The sequence below is a fragment of the Tupaia chinensis genome, unplaced genomic scaffold (assembly GCF_000334495.1).
Source record: "Tupaia chinensis unplaced genomic scaffold, TupChi_1.0 Scaffold141305_1, whole genome shotgun sequence".
Lineage (NCBI taxonomy): Eukaryota > Metazoa > Chordata > Mammalia > Scandentia > Tupaiidae > Tupaia > Tupaia belangeri.
The window spans coordinates 472,611-488,413 of NW_006201168.1; the positions used below are offsets into that span (position 1 = coordinate 472,611).

General features: G+C 36.4%; 1 protein-coding gene across 1 annotated transcript in view; it reads right to left on the minus strand.

Moving 5' to 3' along the window:
* KPNA4 (karyopherin subunit alpha 4) overlaps nucleotides 1–15,270 on the minus strand; it is a 39,965-nt gene extending 24,695 nt beyond the window's left edge. The window contains exons 1-9 of the mRNA XM_006163052.3: nucleotides 15,150–15,270; nucleotides 13,301–13,390; nucleotides 13,165–13,194; nucleotides 13,019–13,071; nucleotides 10,353–10,448; nucleotides 9,518–9,603; nucleotides 7,449–7,535; nucleotides 3,268–3,437; nucleotides 3,132–3,176 (exon numbers count right to left, since the gene is read on the minus strand). Of these exons, the coding sequence (XP_006163114.1) occupies nucleotides 3,132–3,176; nucleotides 3,268–3,437; nucleotides 7,449–7,535; nucleotides 9,518–9,603; nucleotides 10,353–10,448; nucleotides 13,019–13,071; nucleotides 13,165–13,194; nucleotides 13,301–13,390; nucleotides 15,150–15,191 (699 nt within the window). The 5' untranslated portion in view covers nucleotides 15,192–15,270. The remainder of the gene's footprint in view (nucleotides 1–3,131; nucleotides 3,177–3,267; nucleotides 3,438–7,448; nucleotides 7,536–9,517; nucleotides 9,604–10,352; nucleotides 10,449–13,018; nucleotides 13,072–13,164; nucleotides 13,195–13,300; nucleotides 13,391–15,149) is intronic.
* Between the last annotated feature and the right edge of the window lie 533 nt (nucleotides 15,271–15,803).

The window sequence follows — 15,803 nt, forward strand, 5'->3', positions numbered from 1 at the left end:
GTTTTCAAGTTGCTAGGACTGAGTTTCAAACTATGTTTAGCTACTTAGGATGCAGCTCCCAAGGCACAGCAGTTAACCACCACACTACAGGACTGGCCCAAATACAATGTATCTTTGAATAAAGTCAATCAAGATGTCTAGTTTTCTGGGAGAGGTGTAAACTTTGAGATGAATTATTCTTGCAAATCTTTTAAAAACAAAACATTAAAATTAACATAATCAAAGTACTTGACTATAACAAATCAAAACCAAAATTTATTAACTTGGGCCAGATTGATCCTACATGGTTTAAGTCTCAGACTTAGTTGTTTGAACACACCAGGCACATATGCGTGCCCCAAATCACAAGAGAATAGAGAAGGGATTGTGGTATGAGCTTCCCCAAGGCACAGTGCTTTCTCATTTTCTCTGTCTCTTCTGAGTGCATATAACCTCTAGCAAATTTAAAAAAACAAATACCTGACTTTAAGGTCCTACAACATATTTATTTTTTTAAGAATTATTCTCTTTAACTTTATTTTAATTGGACTAGAGACAGACAGAGTGATTGAGTGAGTGTGAGAGAGAGACAGAGAGAAAAAAGTGAGAAAGCAAGTCACCAGGTATGAGACCTGAACCATGGTCAGCCATGTGGGAGTCCAGCGCCCTTAACTACCATGTTACCTGCCTGTCCCAAGGTCCTACAGTATCTGCAGTTAACATTAAAATCTCTAGAGCAGAGATCATGTTCATCTAATACATTTTGTACATTATTTATGTCACTGCTTTGTGTAGTATAAATCTAGCTTTAATTTGTTTCATATGCTTTAGATATTCTGGCAAAAAAGGTTTAACTCTGGAAACTGTAAAAAAATGAACACTGGTGGGGCCAGCAGGTGGCATGGTGGTTAAGGTGCTGGATGCCCACATGGCCAACTACGGTTCAAGTCCTGGACTTGGAGGCTTGCTTTCTTACTTTTTCTCTCTCTGGTGAATTAAAAAATAATAATAAATAAAATTCAGTAATTCTTAACAAAACAAAACCACTGGTAACCATACTTATTATTTTTAAAGAAACCACACAAGTTTTTGATTGTTGCTGCTACATATTTTACTCACAGGTTTTCTCTTATATACTGCTATGATTCGTATGCCCTAACCCCAAAATCATGCATTGAGATTTGGTTGTGATAGAATTAAGAGGGTAAAACTTAATCATATTAGGGGTTGAAAGGGCCTTTGGAAAGAGATTAAGATTAAGGTCATTAGTGAGAGGAGAGAAGATGATTAATTCCTGGTAGGTTTATAAGGACAGGGAATGCAAAAGATACTCATGAACACAAAGGATCTGTTCTGCTCTTGCCCTTGTGATAGAATGCTCTGGGACTCTGCAAAACCCCACCAGATGTGGCTCTTGGGCCTTGGAGCTCCAAACTGTGAGTTGCATATATTTCTATATTTCTAAATCACCTAGTTTCAGGTGATTTTTTATTAGCAACAAAAAGGATAGAACACTCCCTCTATTCCTAGTTTCTCAAATACACCAAAAGTTAGTCTGTTTTTATAAATAGGGCACTTTTCCACTTAATTTACAGTCTCTGAGTATATACTATATGCCATCCATATTAGTAAGAATAAGCACAGTGTATTTGTTATGTTTAAAGTCTTGTCTACACTGATTTCTTTTTTCAAATGTATTTCGAGAGGGTAGAGTGGACACAGAGTCTTCGCTCTGTATTCAACACCTATCCTTAGCCAGCCCAGATCACTGGTAGGCACCCATGCACCCAGCATTCACAGGGAGGCCTGGGACGTGAACCTGGGACCTTCCCATGTGGGTCCAGCATCACGAAGTGTTATACAACTGCTGTACTGCTGTCCCACCTTTGAGCCCTGCACTGATATTTTTCCCCATTGTTTAAATAACCAAAAGTTATCTGTATGAGCTACTACCAAAGTGACTATACCTGGAAAAACAGTAAAGGTAAAATGAAAGATGTTCATGGTTTGGTATTTGTATATGAACACAAATTTATGCATCTAAGAATTAATATCTTTTTCCCTAGTTTTTTTTTTTTTTCACATTTTTGTATTTATCTTAATATGTTTTTTAGATTTCAAAACACAGAAGTACTTGGGATTAGCAGGTGGCATGGTGATGAAGGTGCTGGACTCTTACATGGGCAACTGTAGTTTGAGTCCCAGATCTGGCAGTTTGCTTTCTCACTTTCCTTCTCTCTATATATATATCCTGTCAAATAACAATAAATAAATAATGATGAAGAATAAAATGAAATAATTCTTAAAAAAACAAAAACAAAAACAAAACAAAACACAAAAGTATCATCATGTACATGTGTTTTCATTGGCCAGGTTGTCAAAATGAGCTTCCATAAAAAACTCGTAACCAAAAACATGATCTTAGTGAGAGATATCACTAACTGGCAATCTAAAAAATTGTGGATGTGCATTTTTACAACACTCGTATGTATGTTATCACACATATTAAAAGAACAGGCTTGAGCTCTTCAGTGAAACTGCATCTTATGATATCTGTAAACACAGTAAATATAAAATACAGAACCTGTATTATATATTCTGGTAAGTATATACTGACATGATCTCTACTTTTTTAAAGATTTATTTTATTTGTTGTTGTTATTTTTTTATTTGACCAGAGACAGACACAGAGAGAAAGGGAAAAGTGATAATAAAGCAAGCTGCCAGGTCCGGGACTCAAACCACAATCGGCCACGTGGGAATCCAGCACCTTTACCACCAAACCACCTGCCGGCTCCAATGTCTATTTTTTTTTTAAAGTTTGAAAATTCATTTCTTTCAAGTGCAAGAACAGAGAGAGAGAGAGATCACTGCCAACAGGGTCTTGATGCTGCAATCCACTCCCAGCTTCAGTCATCCCTGGATCACGGGCACTCGAGTGCCCAGCATGCAAGCCTGGCATACTCAATGGGTCTCCAAAAGTGAATCTGGGACTTTCCCGTGTGGATTTTGGATCACAGAGCACCATGTTTTACCACTGCAGCAGTGTCTAGTCCAACATGATGTCTACATAGAACATATTTTCCTATTACAAGGGAAGCCCTAGACATACATATGCAAGTATAGCTACATGACAGAAAGCATTTACTCACATTTACGTCTGTGTGATGAATTAAAACACAGAGGGCTGGAAGAATCTGAGAAGAAAAATACATAGATTTAAAAATACACGTAGATACAGAACATGAAAACATACATATGTTATCTATTTAAAATCTTTTTATTTACCTCCTGGATGGTTTCCATTGGTGGTGGTGGGTCTTTGTGGCGACATAAGTTGACCATAACCCAAGTAACATTTCTTAAGAATGTTATAGGAATAGATGGACTTATGAAGGAAAGTAGAGGTTTCACAACTCCAAGACTTATGACATAATCTCTACACTGGGGCCCATCGCCTGGAGAAAAAAGGATTTTTTAGTTCAATAAAATATATTGACAGCATTTTCAGAAAACATAAAGCACAGGGTACAATATGCTGCTTCTGATGTTACCCAGATATACTATTTAGTTTTTAAGCTCTATGTGATAATGACTAAGTTCACAATATAGGTTTTTGAGCAAGAGAATCAACATAACATTTTAAGGTATTCTTTTGCACATTATTCACATCTTTGTAAGCTGCTTCTGATAAGGTTTAATGCCATCTAAAGTCTGGAAGCCCAGACTTCTTTAAAATACTGTGTGGGCAGAGAACTGTTGCTTTTATCTTTTCATCTCCATGGTACTTTCAGTTTGTTCCTCTATATTTATAGGGGATTGGTTCCAGGACCCTCTGAACTCACAGTCGACGCCAAAATCTGAGGATGCTCAAATACCTCACATAAAATGGCATATGAGAGCTGATCTTCCATATCCACAGATATGGAATCCGGGGACACGGATGCCTAAATGTACATCAAACTATTATTATCATTATTATTTGGGGAGGTTTTTGCTGTAGGGGATGTGCACTCATCAGAAAGACAGAGAGACAGAAACTGAGAAATCACCCCCCATGCCGCAATCCCTCCTCCTCCATTCTCCTCTTGGGATCTTGGCACGCACACACATGCGCCCCACGTGAGTTTAAGCCATCAGGTCCGGGACCTGAACTGTGGTCAACTACATGGGAGTCCAGCGACAAAGCCACTATTCCAACTGCTGGTCCCCATCAAAATATTATTAAAGAGGTGGGCCATCTCTGTGGTGCTGTGGTAATGTGCTGCTCAAGAGAAGCAGGATCCCACAAGATAACCATAGTTCAAATTCCTAGCCCAGTCTGCCTGGAGTATGTTAGGCACGTGTAATGGTCTAGGATTCAATGGGCTGGAGGACAGGACAAAGGGGATCATGGTATGACCAGACCCTATGGAGGGTGCACATCATCTTTCTCCCATTCTGTGCATGAGCCCACACACTATTATGAATAAAGTAAAAACGAATTGAATACTACCAAAGAGAAAATATTTGTAGAATTTACACTTAAGATCCAATATCAGATCAGAGCATTAAAAGCATGAACTATGGCCCAGCAGGTAGTGTGAAGGTTAAGGCACTGGATCCTAAATGGTCCACTGTGTGGTTTGAGTCCTGAATTTGGCAGGTTGAAAATCATGCTGCCCCAAATACTGAAAGAAGCACGGAGGAGAAGGGATTGTGGCATGGTCATCCCTTCTGTCTCTCTGTCTTTCTCTGTCTCTCAACAAGTGTACTCACCTTAAAGCAAAATTCTCTCAAAAAGATACCATATCCATTTTATCTTTTTGTATCTAGTCCACCCATGACTACTTAAGTAGTTATAAAATACTTATATGATTTAGGTATGTTTTATGCTAGGATACATTTTAGTTCTCTTTATATCATAGAAAGGGGTAAGAAATAAGGCAGCAAAAACTTAATCTGGTAATTTTTTTCCCATACTGGCAGTTCTGAGGAGTCTAAAATGAGTATTTTCATATCTCTTGTAAACTTTAGTACATTAAAATTTAGTAATGTATAAAATATAGTAATATTGTTCCTTATTATTAAAAATCACCATGGAAATGTTCTGACAATCAAACGAGCTAAGCAAAAAGATTACTGTATCTTTCAGTTTTTCTCTAATAAACGACTGTAGAAAGAATAGAAACTTTAGGGGACCAACAAGTGGCGTGGTGGTTAAGGTGCTAGACATTCCCACATGGCTGACCATGGCTTGAGTCCTGGACCTGGTGGCTTGCTTTCTCACTTTCTCTCTCTCTCTCTGTGTCTGTCTTTGGTCAAATTAAAAGAAATGAATAATTTTCTTAAAAAAGGAATACATGTATGCAAAAAGAGCGAACATTTTACCTCCAAATACTGTAGAACAACAAAAAATGTTCTTGCTTACAGTAATATGTCAGTGTAGCGGGACCAGCAGATAGCATAATGGTTAAGTCACCGGACTCTCACTTAGTCGACCATAGTTCGAGTCCCATACTTGGTGACTTAAAACTCACACCAGGTGCGTGTGTGCCCAAAATGTTGAGAGGAGAATGCAGAAGGGATTGTGACGTGGCCCTCCACTCTCGGGGTGATTTCTTGCTTTGGTGAGTGCATGTGCCCTATAGCAAAAACTCTCTGAAAACAAAACAAAACAAAACAAAACAGTGTAGCTTCATACTACAAATCACAGTGACATTCCAGATACAGAAATTAAATTTGGCAATTTTCATGACACAGACATGGTGCACAAGGCTGTAAAACACCACTCTGGAAGGCTGGAAGCCATGTGGAAGGTCAGGGGTTTCGACATCAAGTGTATCTATAATTCTGGCTAGGTAGAAGGCTTGCAGGGGGGAACTGTGGCATGATAAGACCTGTTAAGGGTGCCTGTGTGTGTATCTGTCTATCTCTCAAGAAATAAAATGAACTCACACACAAAAAAATTATAACGTGGCAACAGCTCTCCTAACATGCTCTTAGAATCACATGGAGTGCTTATTAGAACATAGAACTCCGGACCCACACAGTTTGTTTCAGTAGGTCTAAGCTAGAGTCCAAAAATTACACTGAGAACCACTACTCTAATTATTAGTTCTCCCTTATCTTTTCAAAGTAGCTTTCTAAATTGTACAGAGTAATTATTAAGTAAGTATTAACTGGTTTTCTTTCTTTCTTTTTATATTTTTGCCATAGAATGTATGTACTTACTGGAGGGAGACAAGGAGAGAGAGAGAAAGTGAGAAATCAGCCCCTAGATGGAACAGCCACACCACAATCTCTTCTCCATTCTCCTCTGGGGATTTTGGGCATGCACGCCCGGCTTGAGTTTCAAGCTGCTGTGTCTAAGTCTTGAACCGTGGTCATCTATGTGGGAGCTCAGCATCCTAACCACGACACCACCTGCTGGCCCTGATATAATGGTATCCTAAGCAATGTAAATGTTTACTCTGCTTACCATGGTTTTACCCTTATAGAGTTAAAATTTCTGAAAGCTATGAACTAAGATATTAATTAAATTTGTACTTGTTAACCAATTTTGAGTTAGAGAATAGGGCAGAAAAACAAGACGATGGGAAGAAGAAAGAAATGGAGTGGGAAAATAAGTCAGAGGACAGAGACTAGAAAAAGAAACACAGGAAGAAAGATGAGAGACATACATAGTAGTTAACGGCTATTTTGTTTCATGGCCCTTTAAGTTCATAAATGGTTGCCAGAGGGAAAATATGACTATGGTCAAAGCAATGGGGCTAAAACTGTTTAACATAGCTAAACAGAAATTTTAACTTTGGCATATAAATTTCAGAATACAGATTGCAAAAGATCAAAATATACCAGGTAAGGGACCAGCAGCTAGTGTAATGGCTATGCTGCTGGACTCCCACGTAGTCAACCAGGGTTCGCGTCCTGGACCCAGTGGCTTAAACTCACGCCAGGTGCTTGTGCGTGCGTGCTCAAGATCCTGAGAGGAGAATGGAGGAGAAGGGACTGCAGCGTGTCCATCACCCCTGGGGGGTGATTTCTCGCTTTGTATCTCTCTGTCTGTCTGGCAAGCACACACACCCTATAGCAAAAAAAAAACCCAAAAACAACAAACCCAAAAAAACCTCTAAAAACAAAGAACAAAATATACCAGGTAATAACTTTTTATTTTATACTCTTGTACAGTGTTTTTATACAAGTATATACTCCATGAAGAATGACTTACACATTAGAAAAGGTTTTATTTTTAAAAGTTTGAATAATACTAGGTATTATATCTCCCTATGAAAGTGTTATAATACTTATCCACATATTATTATTTCTAAGGAATCCTGAGAAAATAAACTTGATAAAAATTAAAAAGAAAAATTTCTGTAAGCTAATCAAGGCAAGTTGTTTTTCCATTTCTACTAACTATTTTCATTTACCTAATATATGATAACAACGATTGTTAAATTAGTAATGTAAGTAAGCTATATACAAACCTATAATGTTTCCCAATGCCCATACTGCTTGCTCACAGACATTCTGATGCGGTGAATGGAGAAGCCTCAGGAAAAGTGGTACAGCATCTGATAGAAGAAAACAAAGTGATTCTTAGTTGAATATACTATATTCTAAACAACAAAAAAAGCTTTTCTTTTTTTGCTGAGACATCAAAAATTACTAGAATGTACTTATATCTTCACTAAATGACTTTTATTATCATTACTAAATTCTGACTAACAAACTACCTAATCAGCATCAAAATGAGTTTTAAAAGACAAGTATCAGATTAAGTTCATAAAATTTTGTTCACAGTTGAGTCTGAATTTAATTTCAATTTTAAGATCGATTCCTGATAGATTAAATATTATCTTAAAGTTTGTAAGAATGTTGAAACCATTTTTTTCTTTTTCGTATGACAGAAGAGGAAAGCAGGCGGGAATGAGATAGGTACAGAGGGAATGGCAGTCATTCTTGACGGGATTTCACATAACTTCTGTCTCCTGCCCCAACTTCCCAGTCAGCAAGGGACACACTGCACCCAGATTGCCTAGGCTGGATTGAGAACAGAACCCAGACACAGCAATACACTCCTGCCTGCACCACTGTGGCTGGATATACTAAAGTAATGTGAATTCAAAAACTTAAATTAACATCATGGGTCTTTAGACGGGTTAGTGACTCTTGGCCAAATAAGACATTTTCAATCAGAAAGTAATTCTGTTGCTTAGCAATGATGGGAAAGAGGAGTTCATATCTGAACAATAATAAAAAACTCTTCTTTCGTCTTTCCAATATTAATTTTGAAAAACACTATTTAAGTATATGTATATCAATCATCCTTACTTATAATAATAATTCATTTATTTTACTATATCAAATGACAGATGAGCAATGTTAAAACGAGTCTCTCTAATCTTTAAAGATTAAAATGAAAAGGAAAAAGAATGAGGGACCAGCAGTTAGCATAATGGCTATGTCACTGGACTCCCATGTAGTCGACTGCGGTTCACGTCCTGGACCTGGTGGCTTAAAACTCATGCCGGGTGTGTGTGCGTGCGTGCCCAAGATCCCGAAAAGAGAACAGAGGAGAAGGGATTGTGGCGTGGCCATCCCCCCTGGGAGGTGATTTCTCGCTTTCTGTCTCTCTGTCTATCTGGTGAGCGCATGCACCCTATAGCGAAAATCTCTCTTAAAAAAAAAAAAAAAGGAAAAAGAATGAAAAGGAATAGTCATAAAACCATAAAATTTACCTAACAGCCAACTTTAAAAACCCTCCCTCCCTCCCCACAAAAAAAAACAACAACAGAACCAAAATCCAAACTAAACCAATCTTAGTAGCATTTAAGGTAAATTATATTTTCTAAGTAATATTATAACACAGTATCTCCACAATAAAATGTTTTCTTGAATAAGACCTTTGTCCCCCATCAAAATTATGTAGGAAATGGTACTTACGATTTTCACAAACTTAGATAAATATACTTCTTACATATCTAGAGAGTATCTTAAAATTATTAATTTATATGGTAGGAGAATAAAATAATATTCATGAAAATATAAATTACTTTCAATAAAATTTTTCCACTTACATCTATTATATTATAGTAATAATATAGTAATAATGAAAAGAAGTTTTCAATCCATTCTTTCAATTGGACTACTTTATAGAAGATTTTGTGAAAATGTATGATAGAGAACTTAGGAAGAGATACTGAGAGGCAGTATGGCAATGGAAAAAAACTTCGCTTACTGATGTCCTATAAATAAGATGTAACTATAATAATGTAATCTGCTACTATAATTAGAAAATATCCTCAGATTTAGAAAGGATTCAGATGAATTTCTGGAAATAAAAAATGTCAGTCACCAGAACAATATAATTAAAGTAACACACTTAAGTTGGCCTAGTTTAATAATCTGATTTGCTTGTATTATTTTATAATAATCTGATGTATATATATTCTTTTATAAGATAAACAGTTAAGCTGTTCTTTTAGGAGACTCATTGTTTTTTATTGATTTCTTCTTTAAAAATCACAATTTTCTTTGCTAATAACCAACTTACTGGACTGAACTACTGCTTGAGTCTGTTCAGATGTTCCAGATGCAATGTTTGTCAAAGCCCATGCAGCTTCGAACTGTAAAGAAGGACTAGAAGAAAACAAAATTTTAAACAGTAGGGATTTTTACATTAGCTCGAATACCTACCAACCATTCCTTCCCTCTAGCATTTTAAATACGTTTGGTTTTAAAAGGTTAACTATCCACCCAACATTTTAAAAATGCAATGACTGTTGAAAACATCTCTTCAGTATAAATAGCATAAACCTCCTTGGACTCATTTTTAGAAAGAATTCTTTAGTGAGGTATGTACACATTACTCCCCAAACAGTTTTCTCAAGTCAAACTATCTGATCACACTAGTTCTTGCCAATGTTCAAAGCTTAAGTTAAATTTATCATTCTCAAGTTCCTCTTGGCATTAACGTATCTTGCATTTTCACTTTGACTTTTAAACTGTATCCCAAAGTCCCTTTTTTTCATTAAAAGTCATAGTATAAATTCCTGTCTTCTCCAAGATTTTTAATTTATCTTCTATAATACTTTTTTAAAACTTTGCTACATGGTGTGTGCATTCACCAGAGACATACAGAGAAACAGAGAGAGGGAAAGGGAAGAGAAAGCACTCCACACTGGGGCATGGTCATGCTACAATCCCCTCTCCTCCATTTCTCCATCACACTGAGGCATGCACCCACACAAACACACATACCCAGCATGTTTTTCAAGCCCCTGGGGCCTGGATTCTAACTCTGTGGTCAGCCATGAGGGATCTGGCTCCCTTAACCACTAGGCCACAAGGCAGGCCCCGTTCTAATAATTTTTAAGAAATGTACTTACTTGTCATCTCTTTCAAGACAATGGACTAAAATAGGCAATATTCCAGATTTTATTAAATCATCAATTGGTGGATTTCGATCACTGGACAAAAGCTTCCTGTATAAGAGAGAGACACACAAACCGCTTGTGAAATGTAATGACTACAATATAATTAAATTTTAATTCATATTTGATAGATACTTTGGTTTGAATGTGTTCCCTCTAAATCCAAGTGTTAAAATTTGGTGAGCCAGTCTAACAGTGTTTGAGAGGTGGAATATTAATCCAATAATAGTAATAAGAGGTGATACTTTGGGAGGTGATAAATTCATCATGGTGGGCCCCCACAATCCAGTCCTGGTAATTTAATGTAAGAGCACAAAGAAACACAGACATAGATACACACAAACTTTGCCACATGATGCTCTGCACCATCTTGGAACACTGCAGAGAACTCCAACCAGCAAAAGACTCTCAGCAGATGTGGCCCTTGGACCTCCAAAACCGTGAACTAAATAAACTACTCACTATCCTTTATAAATTACACAGATTCAGGTATTTGTTATTAGCAACACAACAGACTAAAACAAAACGGATGACATAAATGGAAATATCCGACACAATCCCCCTCTCTGAAAGTTACGTTTTATAATTTATATAATGCAACCTTTTCTCTAACTGTAAAAAGATCAATTTATAAATTATTAGAGTTGACCAATAATTAGGAAAACATGATAGACATGAACCATTTGCCACTTTTACTAGTAAAACTATTACCTCAATAAAGTCCTGAATATGACTTATGTAAACAACTAAATATTTGGGGGTGCTACCCTTTGGACTTAATTTTGAACTCAGAGAAAAAAAGTGGACAGATTTCTTCCACATAGTTATTTACCTTGCTAAGAAATTAAGAGGTCACCAAAATATCTAAAATTGTCCATACTAGCAGACAACAAAGTCGAAGGACAAAAGCAAGCAGGCTGTTAGTATTGTGCCAGTATTCATTTATAGCTGACATCACACATTATTTAAAAACGACTCATCCTACTCATTAAAGGTCAGAAAAGCCCACATTCTCATCTCAGCAACTACAGAGAAATGAAATAAGAAAAAAAAAAACAAACAAAAACCACATAAGAAAATATCCAAAGAGATGCTGAGGTGAACAAAACAGACACATCTCTTCTTATTAACAAACAAACAAAACTAGTCCCAATTTTCACATTTTCTCTCACTCATAAAAGAAATTAATAAACTTAAAAGAAACAAAAAAGAATAAAAGCATAACATTAAAAAGAAAATAAAAAAACGATCATGGGTCAGCCACGTGGGAGTCCAGTGCCCTAACCATCATGCAGATAGCTACCTGCACTGGTCTCCCACATGGCTGACCCACGATTCAAGTCCTGGACCTGGAGGCTTAACGATCACACTGGGTACATATGCGTTCCATGTATGCCCCAAATCCCAAGAGAATGGAGAAGGGATTTCAGTGTGGCAATCTGGGGGATGATTTCTTTTTTTTTTTTTTCTTTCTTCTGTTTTTTGGGAGAGGTTTTTGCTATAGGGTGCGTGCACTCCCCAGAAAGACAGAGAGACAGAAAGCGAGAAATCACCCCCTAAGGGGGATGGCTATGCCGCAATCCCTTCTCCTCTCGGGATCTTGGGCATGCATGCAATTGCGCCTGGCATGAGTTTAAGCTGCCAGGTCCGGGACTTGAACCACAGTTGGCTATGTGGGAATCCAGCGACATAGCCATTATGCTAACTGCTGCTCCCTGGGGGGATGATTTCTCATCTTCCCTGTCACTCACTCTCTGGTGAACATACATACCCTATGGCAAAAATGTAAAAAGAAAAGAAATAAAAAGAAAAAGAAAGGTCTTAATCTAGTCTATCTCAGTTGAGGGTTCCATGAGATCAAAGATCAAGATTTTTTTTTTTAATTGCCAGAGAATATATGTGCTTGCCAGAGATAGAGATAGAAAGACAAAGAGAGAGATCAGAACAGAATGCTCCTCTCCAATGGGGCACGGTTATGCTACAACTCCTTCTCTATTTCTCCATACTGTTAGGATTCTAGGCATGCGAGTACACATGCCTGGAGTGTTTTTCAAGCCTCAAGAGCCAGGTTTTGAATCATGGTTAGTCATGTGGGAACCAGATCCTTGAACTATTAGGTCATGGGGCTGACATAAAGTACATTTTTTTCTTTGCCAAGGGAAGAGTGTGCTTGCCAGAGACAGAGTGAGGGAGAGAAGAAAGGGGAAAATGGTCACACCACAACTCCTCCTCCTCCATCTTTCAGGATTTTAGACATGCATGCACGTGTGTCCAGCATGTTTCTCAGTCAGGACTCAAACCATGAGGTTGGTTTTGTGGAATCTGGCTCCCTTAACCAACAGGTCACAGAACTGGCCCAAAGTACAGACTTTAAATTTTAAAAACTTGTGAATTTAAAGTGACAGTTCAGGGCATTCAAACTCAACAAAAATGTTAAAATTTGTCAAGAATTTTAATAGTGTAAATCAGAGAACATTTTTTAAAAATTAATTCAGTTGGTTTAGGACTGTTACCTATTGTTTGTCATTAAAGTTAAATTCAATTCACAGGACTACTAACATCACAAAACAGAACTCATACATAGGTTATAAAATTTAAATATGTCCTCAAATTTAACTTACCTAGCAGCTTGAACTGCACTTAATTGAATTCCTTGGTTATCACTTGAAGCATTCTATACAAAACAAAACAATTTATAATGTAGATACACAATAATTAGCCAGAGTCTAAGAAAGACAAAAAGGCAGGGGGTGGGGGGCAAACTTACTTGAACAATAGCTTCTAGAGAGGTATTTTGCTGGCAAAAAAAAGAGAAAAAACTAAGTTAAAAAGCCACCTTAAAATTCTGACTTGTGTCTATTTTTCACTGATATTGTTAAGTTATCAGAACAACAATAGCTTACCACTCTATAATCACCATCTATATCTGAGTCTTCACAGATATCTTCATGTGGTACATTCCTTCTCTTTAAGAGATGTTCATCTCTTTTATTCTTAAAAACAAAGAAAAGAAATTCAGTTTAGAAAAATGCTAAATACTTTCACACACATGTTAGGCAATCCTGTGCCTATGGAGAAATATAAAGTACATTTTAAAACTAAAATTCAAATGCAAACCCAAATTGTGAATTAAACACTTAAGCAACACTAATTTGAGCCTCAAATCCCAAATACCGCATTTCAAATGAACCATGAACTAAGTAAAAACAGGAAAAATAAAAGTTTGGCTGAAGAAGATAAGTATAGAGTTTAAGCTAAAACAAAACGTATTAATACATATTTATTTGTAAGTACTAAACAATTTTATATACCAGCTGGGAGCTTTTCTTTATTACCTAAAAGCAAAGTCAAAGCAAAAGTTGGGCAGTTCAAAATTAAAACAAAACCGGGACCAGGAGCTAGCGTAATGGCTATGTCGCTGGACTCCTGCGTAGTCGACTGCGGTTCGAGTCCCGGACCCGGTGGCTTAAACTCACGTTGGTCGCGTGTGCGTGTGTGCCCAAGATCCTGAGAGGAGTATGGAGGAGAAGGGATTGTGGTGTGGCCATCCCCCCTGGGGGGGTGATTTCTCGTTTTCTATCTCTCTGTCTGGCGAGCACATGCGCACTATAGCAAAAACTTCTTCAAAAAAAATACATAAAACAAAATCAACAATGTCTGACAAAATCACAGGTCATTTAAATTTCACTTAAAATGTCAGGGGCAAATTTATCAACAGTCTCAACTATAACCTACTTTAACATTTACAAAGTTGATGAAAGTTGTAAGTATCTTTCTGGAAGTAACTATTACCTATTAATAGCAGAACTATTTAATGTAACTGTATGACTTATATTTATATGAATCATTAAATATTACAAAAAAAACCCAATCTAAGTTGTTGCTTACATCTATTTTTAATTACTGGACAAGTTGTATCCTGTCAATTTCAATAGCTTATCAAATTCAGTCAACATCTTCCCTTTTTCAAAGGAAAAAGAAATACTAAGTACTTGAGATTTTAAAAAGTTTATAATTCAGTAAATAAAAGTTATAGGATAGGTTACACATTTCTTGGGGAGGGACAGGTCACACATTTAAAATGAAAATATAATACAGTTATGTGTTGCTTAACAATGAGACTATGTTGAGAATGTACTGTTAGGTGATTTTATTCTTTTGTTAACATTATGGAGTATACTATATAGAATAGCCTACTACACACCTTGGCTCTATCAATCATGATACACTTGACAAGGTGCTTTACTGGCAACATTAGCAGTGGATATCGTATGCTTAGGGGCCATGATGAACAAAACATTATAGCATTAAGTCAAGCATAAGAGAAAATGATGCAATCAAGACACTTGGCAAACATGAGATGGAAGAAGCTGCTGCCAGTAGGACACAACATACTGTTCCATAGTAAATGTTTTCTTAAAAATTGGAATAGACTTCTAAAATAATGATAAATAGTATAGGGAAGACCTAAATCAGTGTTGTTTAATGTTGTTATCAGGTATTATATACTGCGCTACATTTTTTTATACAACTAGCAGAGCAGTAGGTTACTTACACCAGCAGCAGCACAAACACATTATACTATTGCACTACAACATTATAACATCGTTGGGCAGTAAGAATCTTTCAGCTCCATTCTAATCTTCTCGAACCACAATCTGTGCAGTCTGTCATTGACAGGAACATTATATGGCACATACATAATGTAATGTTAAAATTAGGCCTGGAAGTACCAATATTAGTTAGACTCACCTTCCTTAATTCAACTACAACTTCATTTCGTTGCCTTCTCATAGTCTATGAAAAAATTAAAAGAAAAGTATTTTAGAAATCACCTAAAATTCCACTCAAGAAAACCACTGTACAGTCCTAATATTTTTCTAGTCATATATAAACAAAATTACATTTTACTTATAATTACTTAATGTTATATATTGGTAGTTGATTTTCTATCTTCATTTTATTCATATTATAAAATATAGAAAATCTCTTTGAAATTAGTAGATCTATATTAGAAATCTAAAAACTGTAACAATGTTTATAAAAAATACAGAGGTACAAAGAATTAAGAACCCATAAGTTCATCCTTATCCTCTCATGTACCAATAACACTTAAAAAAAAAAAAAAATACGTGTACCAAGTGAGTAAATTCAATGGCTTAAAAAAAAAAAAAAGGAAAAGAAACATTCCCGCGACCCCATTCCTTCAAAAAAATTTCCCTAAAAGTAAATGCTGCTAAATTTACTATAATTCTAGAACTCATAGCTATTCTGTTTTTCACCTTATTTTGATTTATTTATCTTTAGATCTTAGTAATCTTCCATAATGGCATACACACATCTATTTCATTCTTTTCAACAACCACATAACTGTTCAGTCATGTATTAGGAGACTTCAAAACGTTC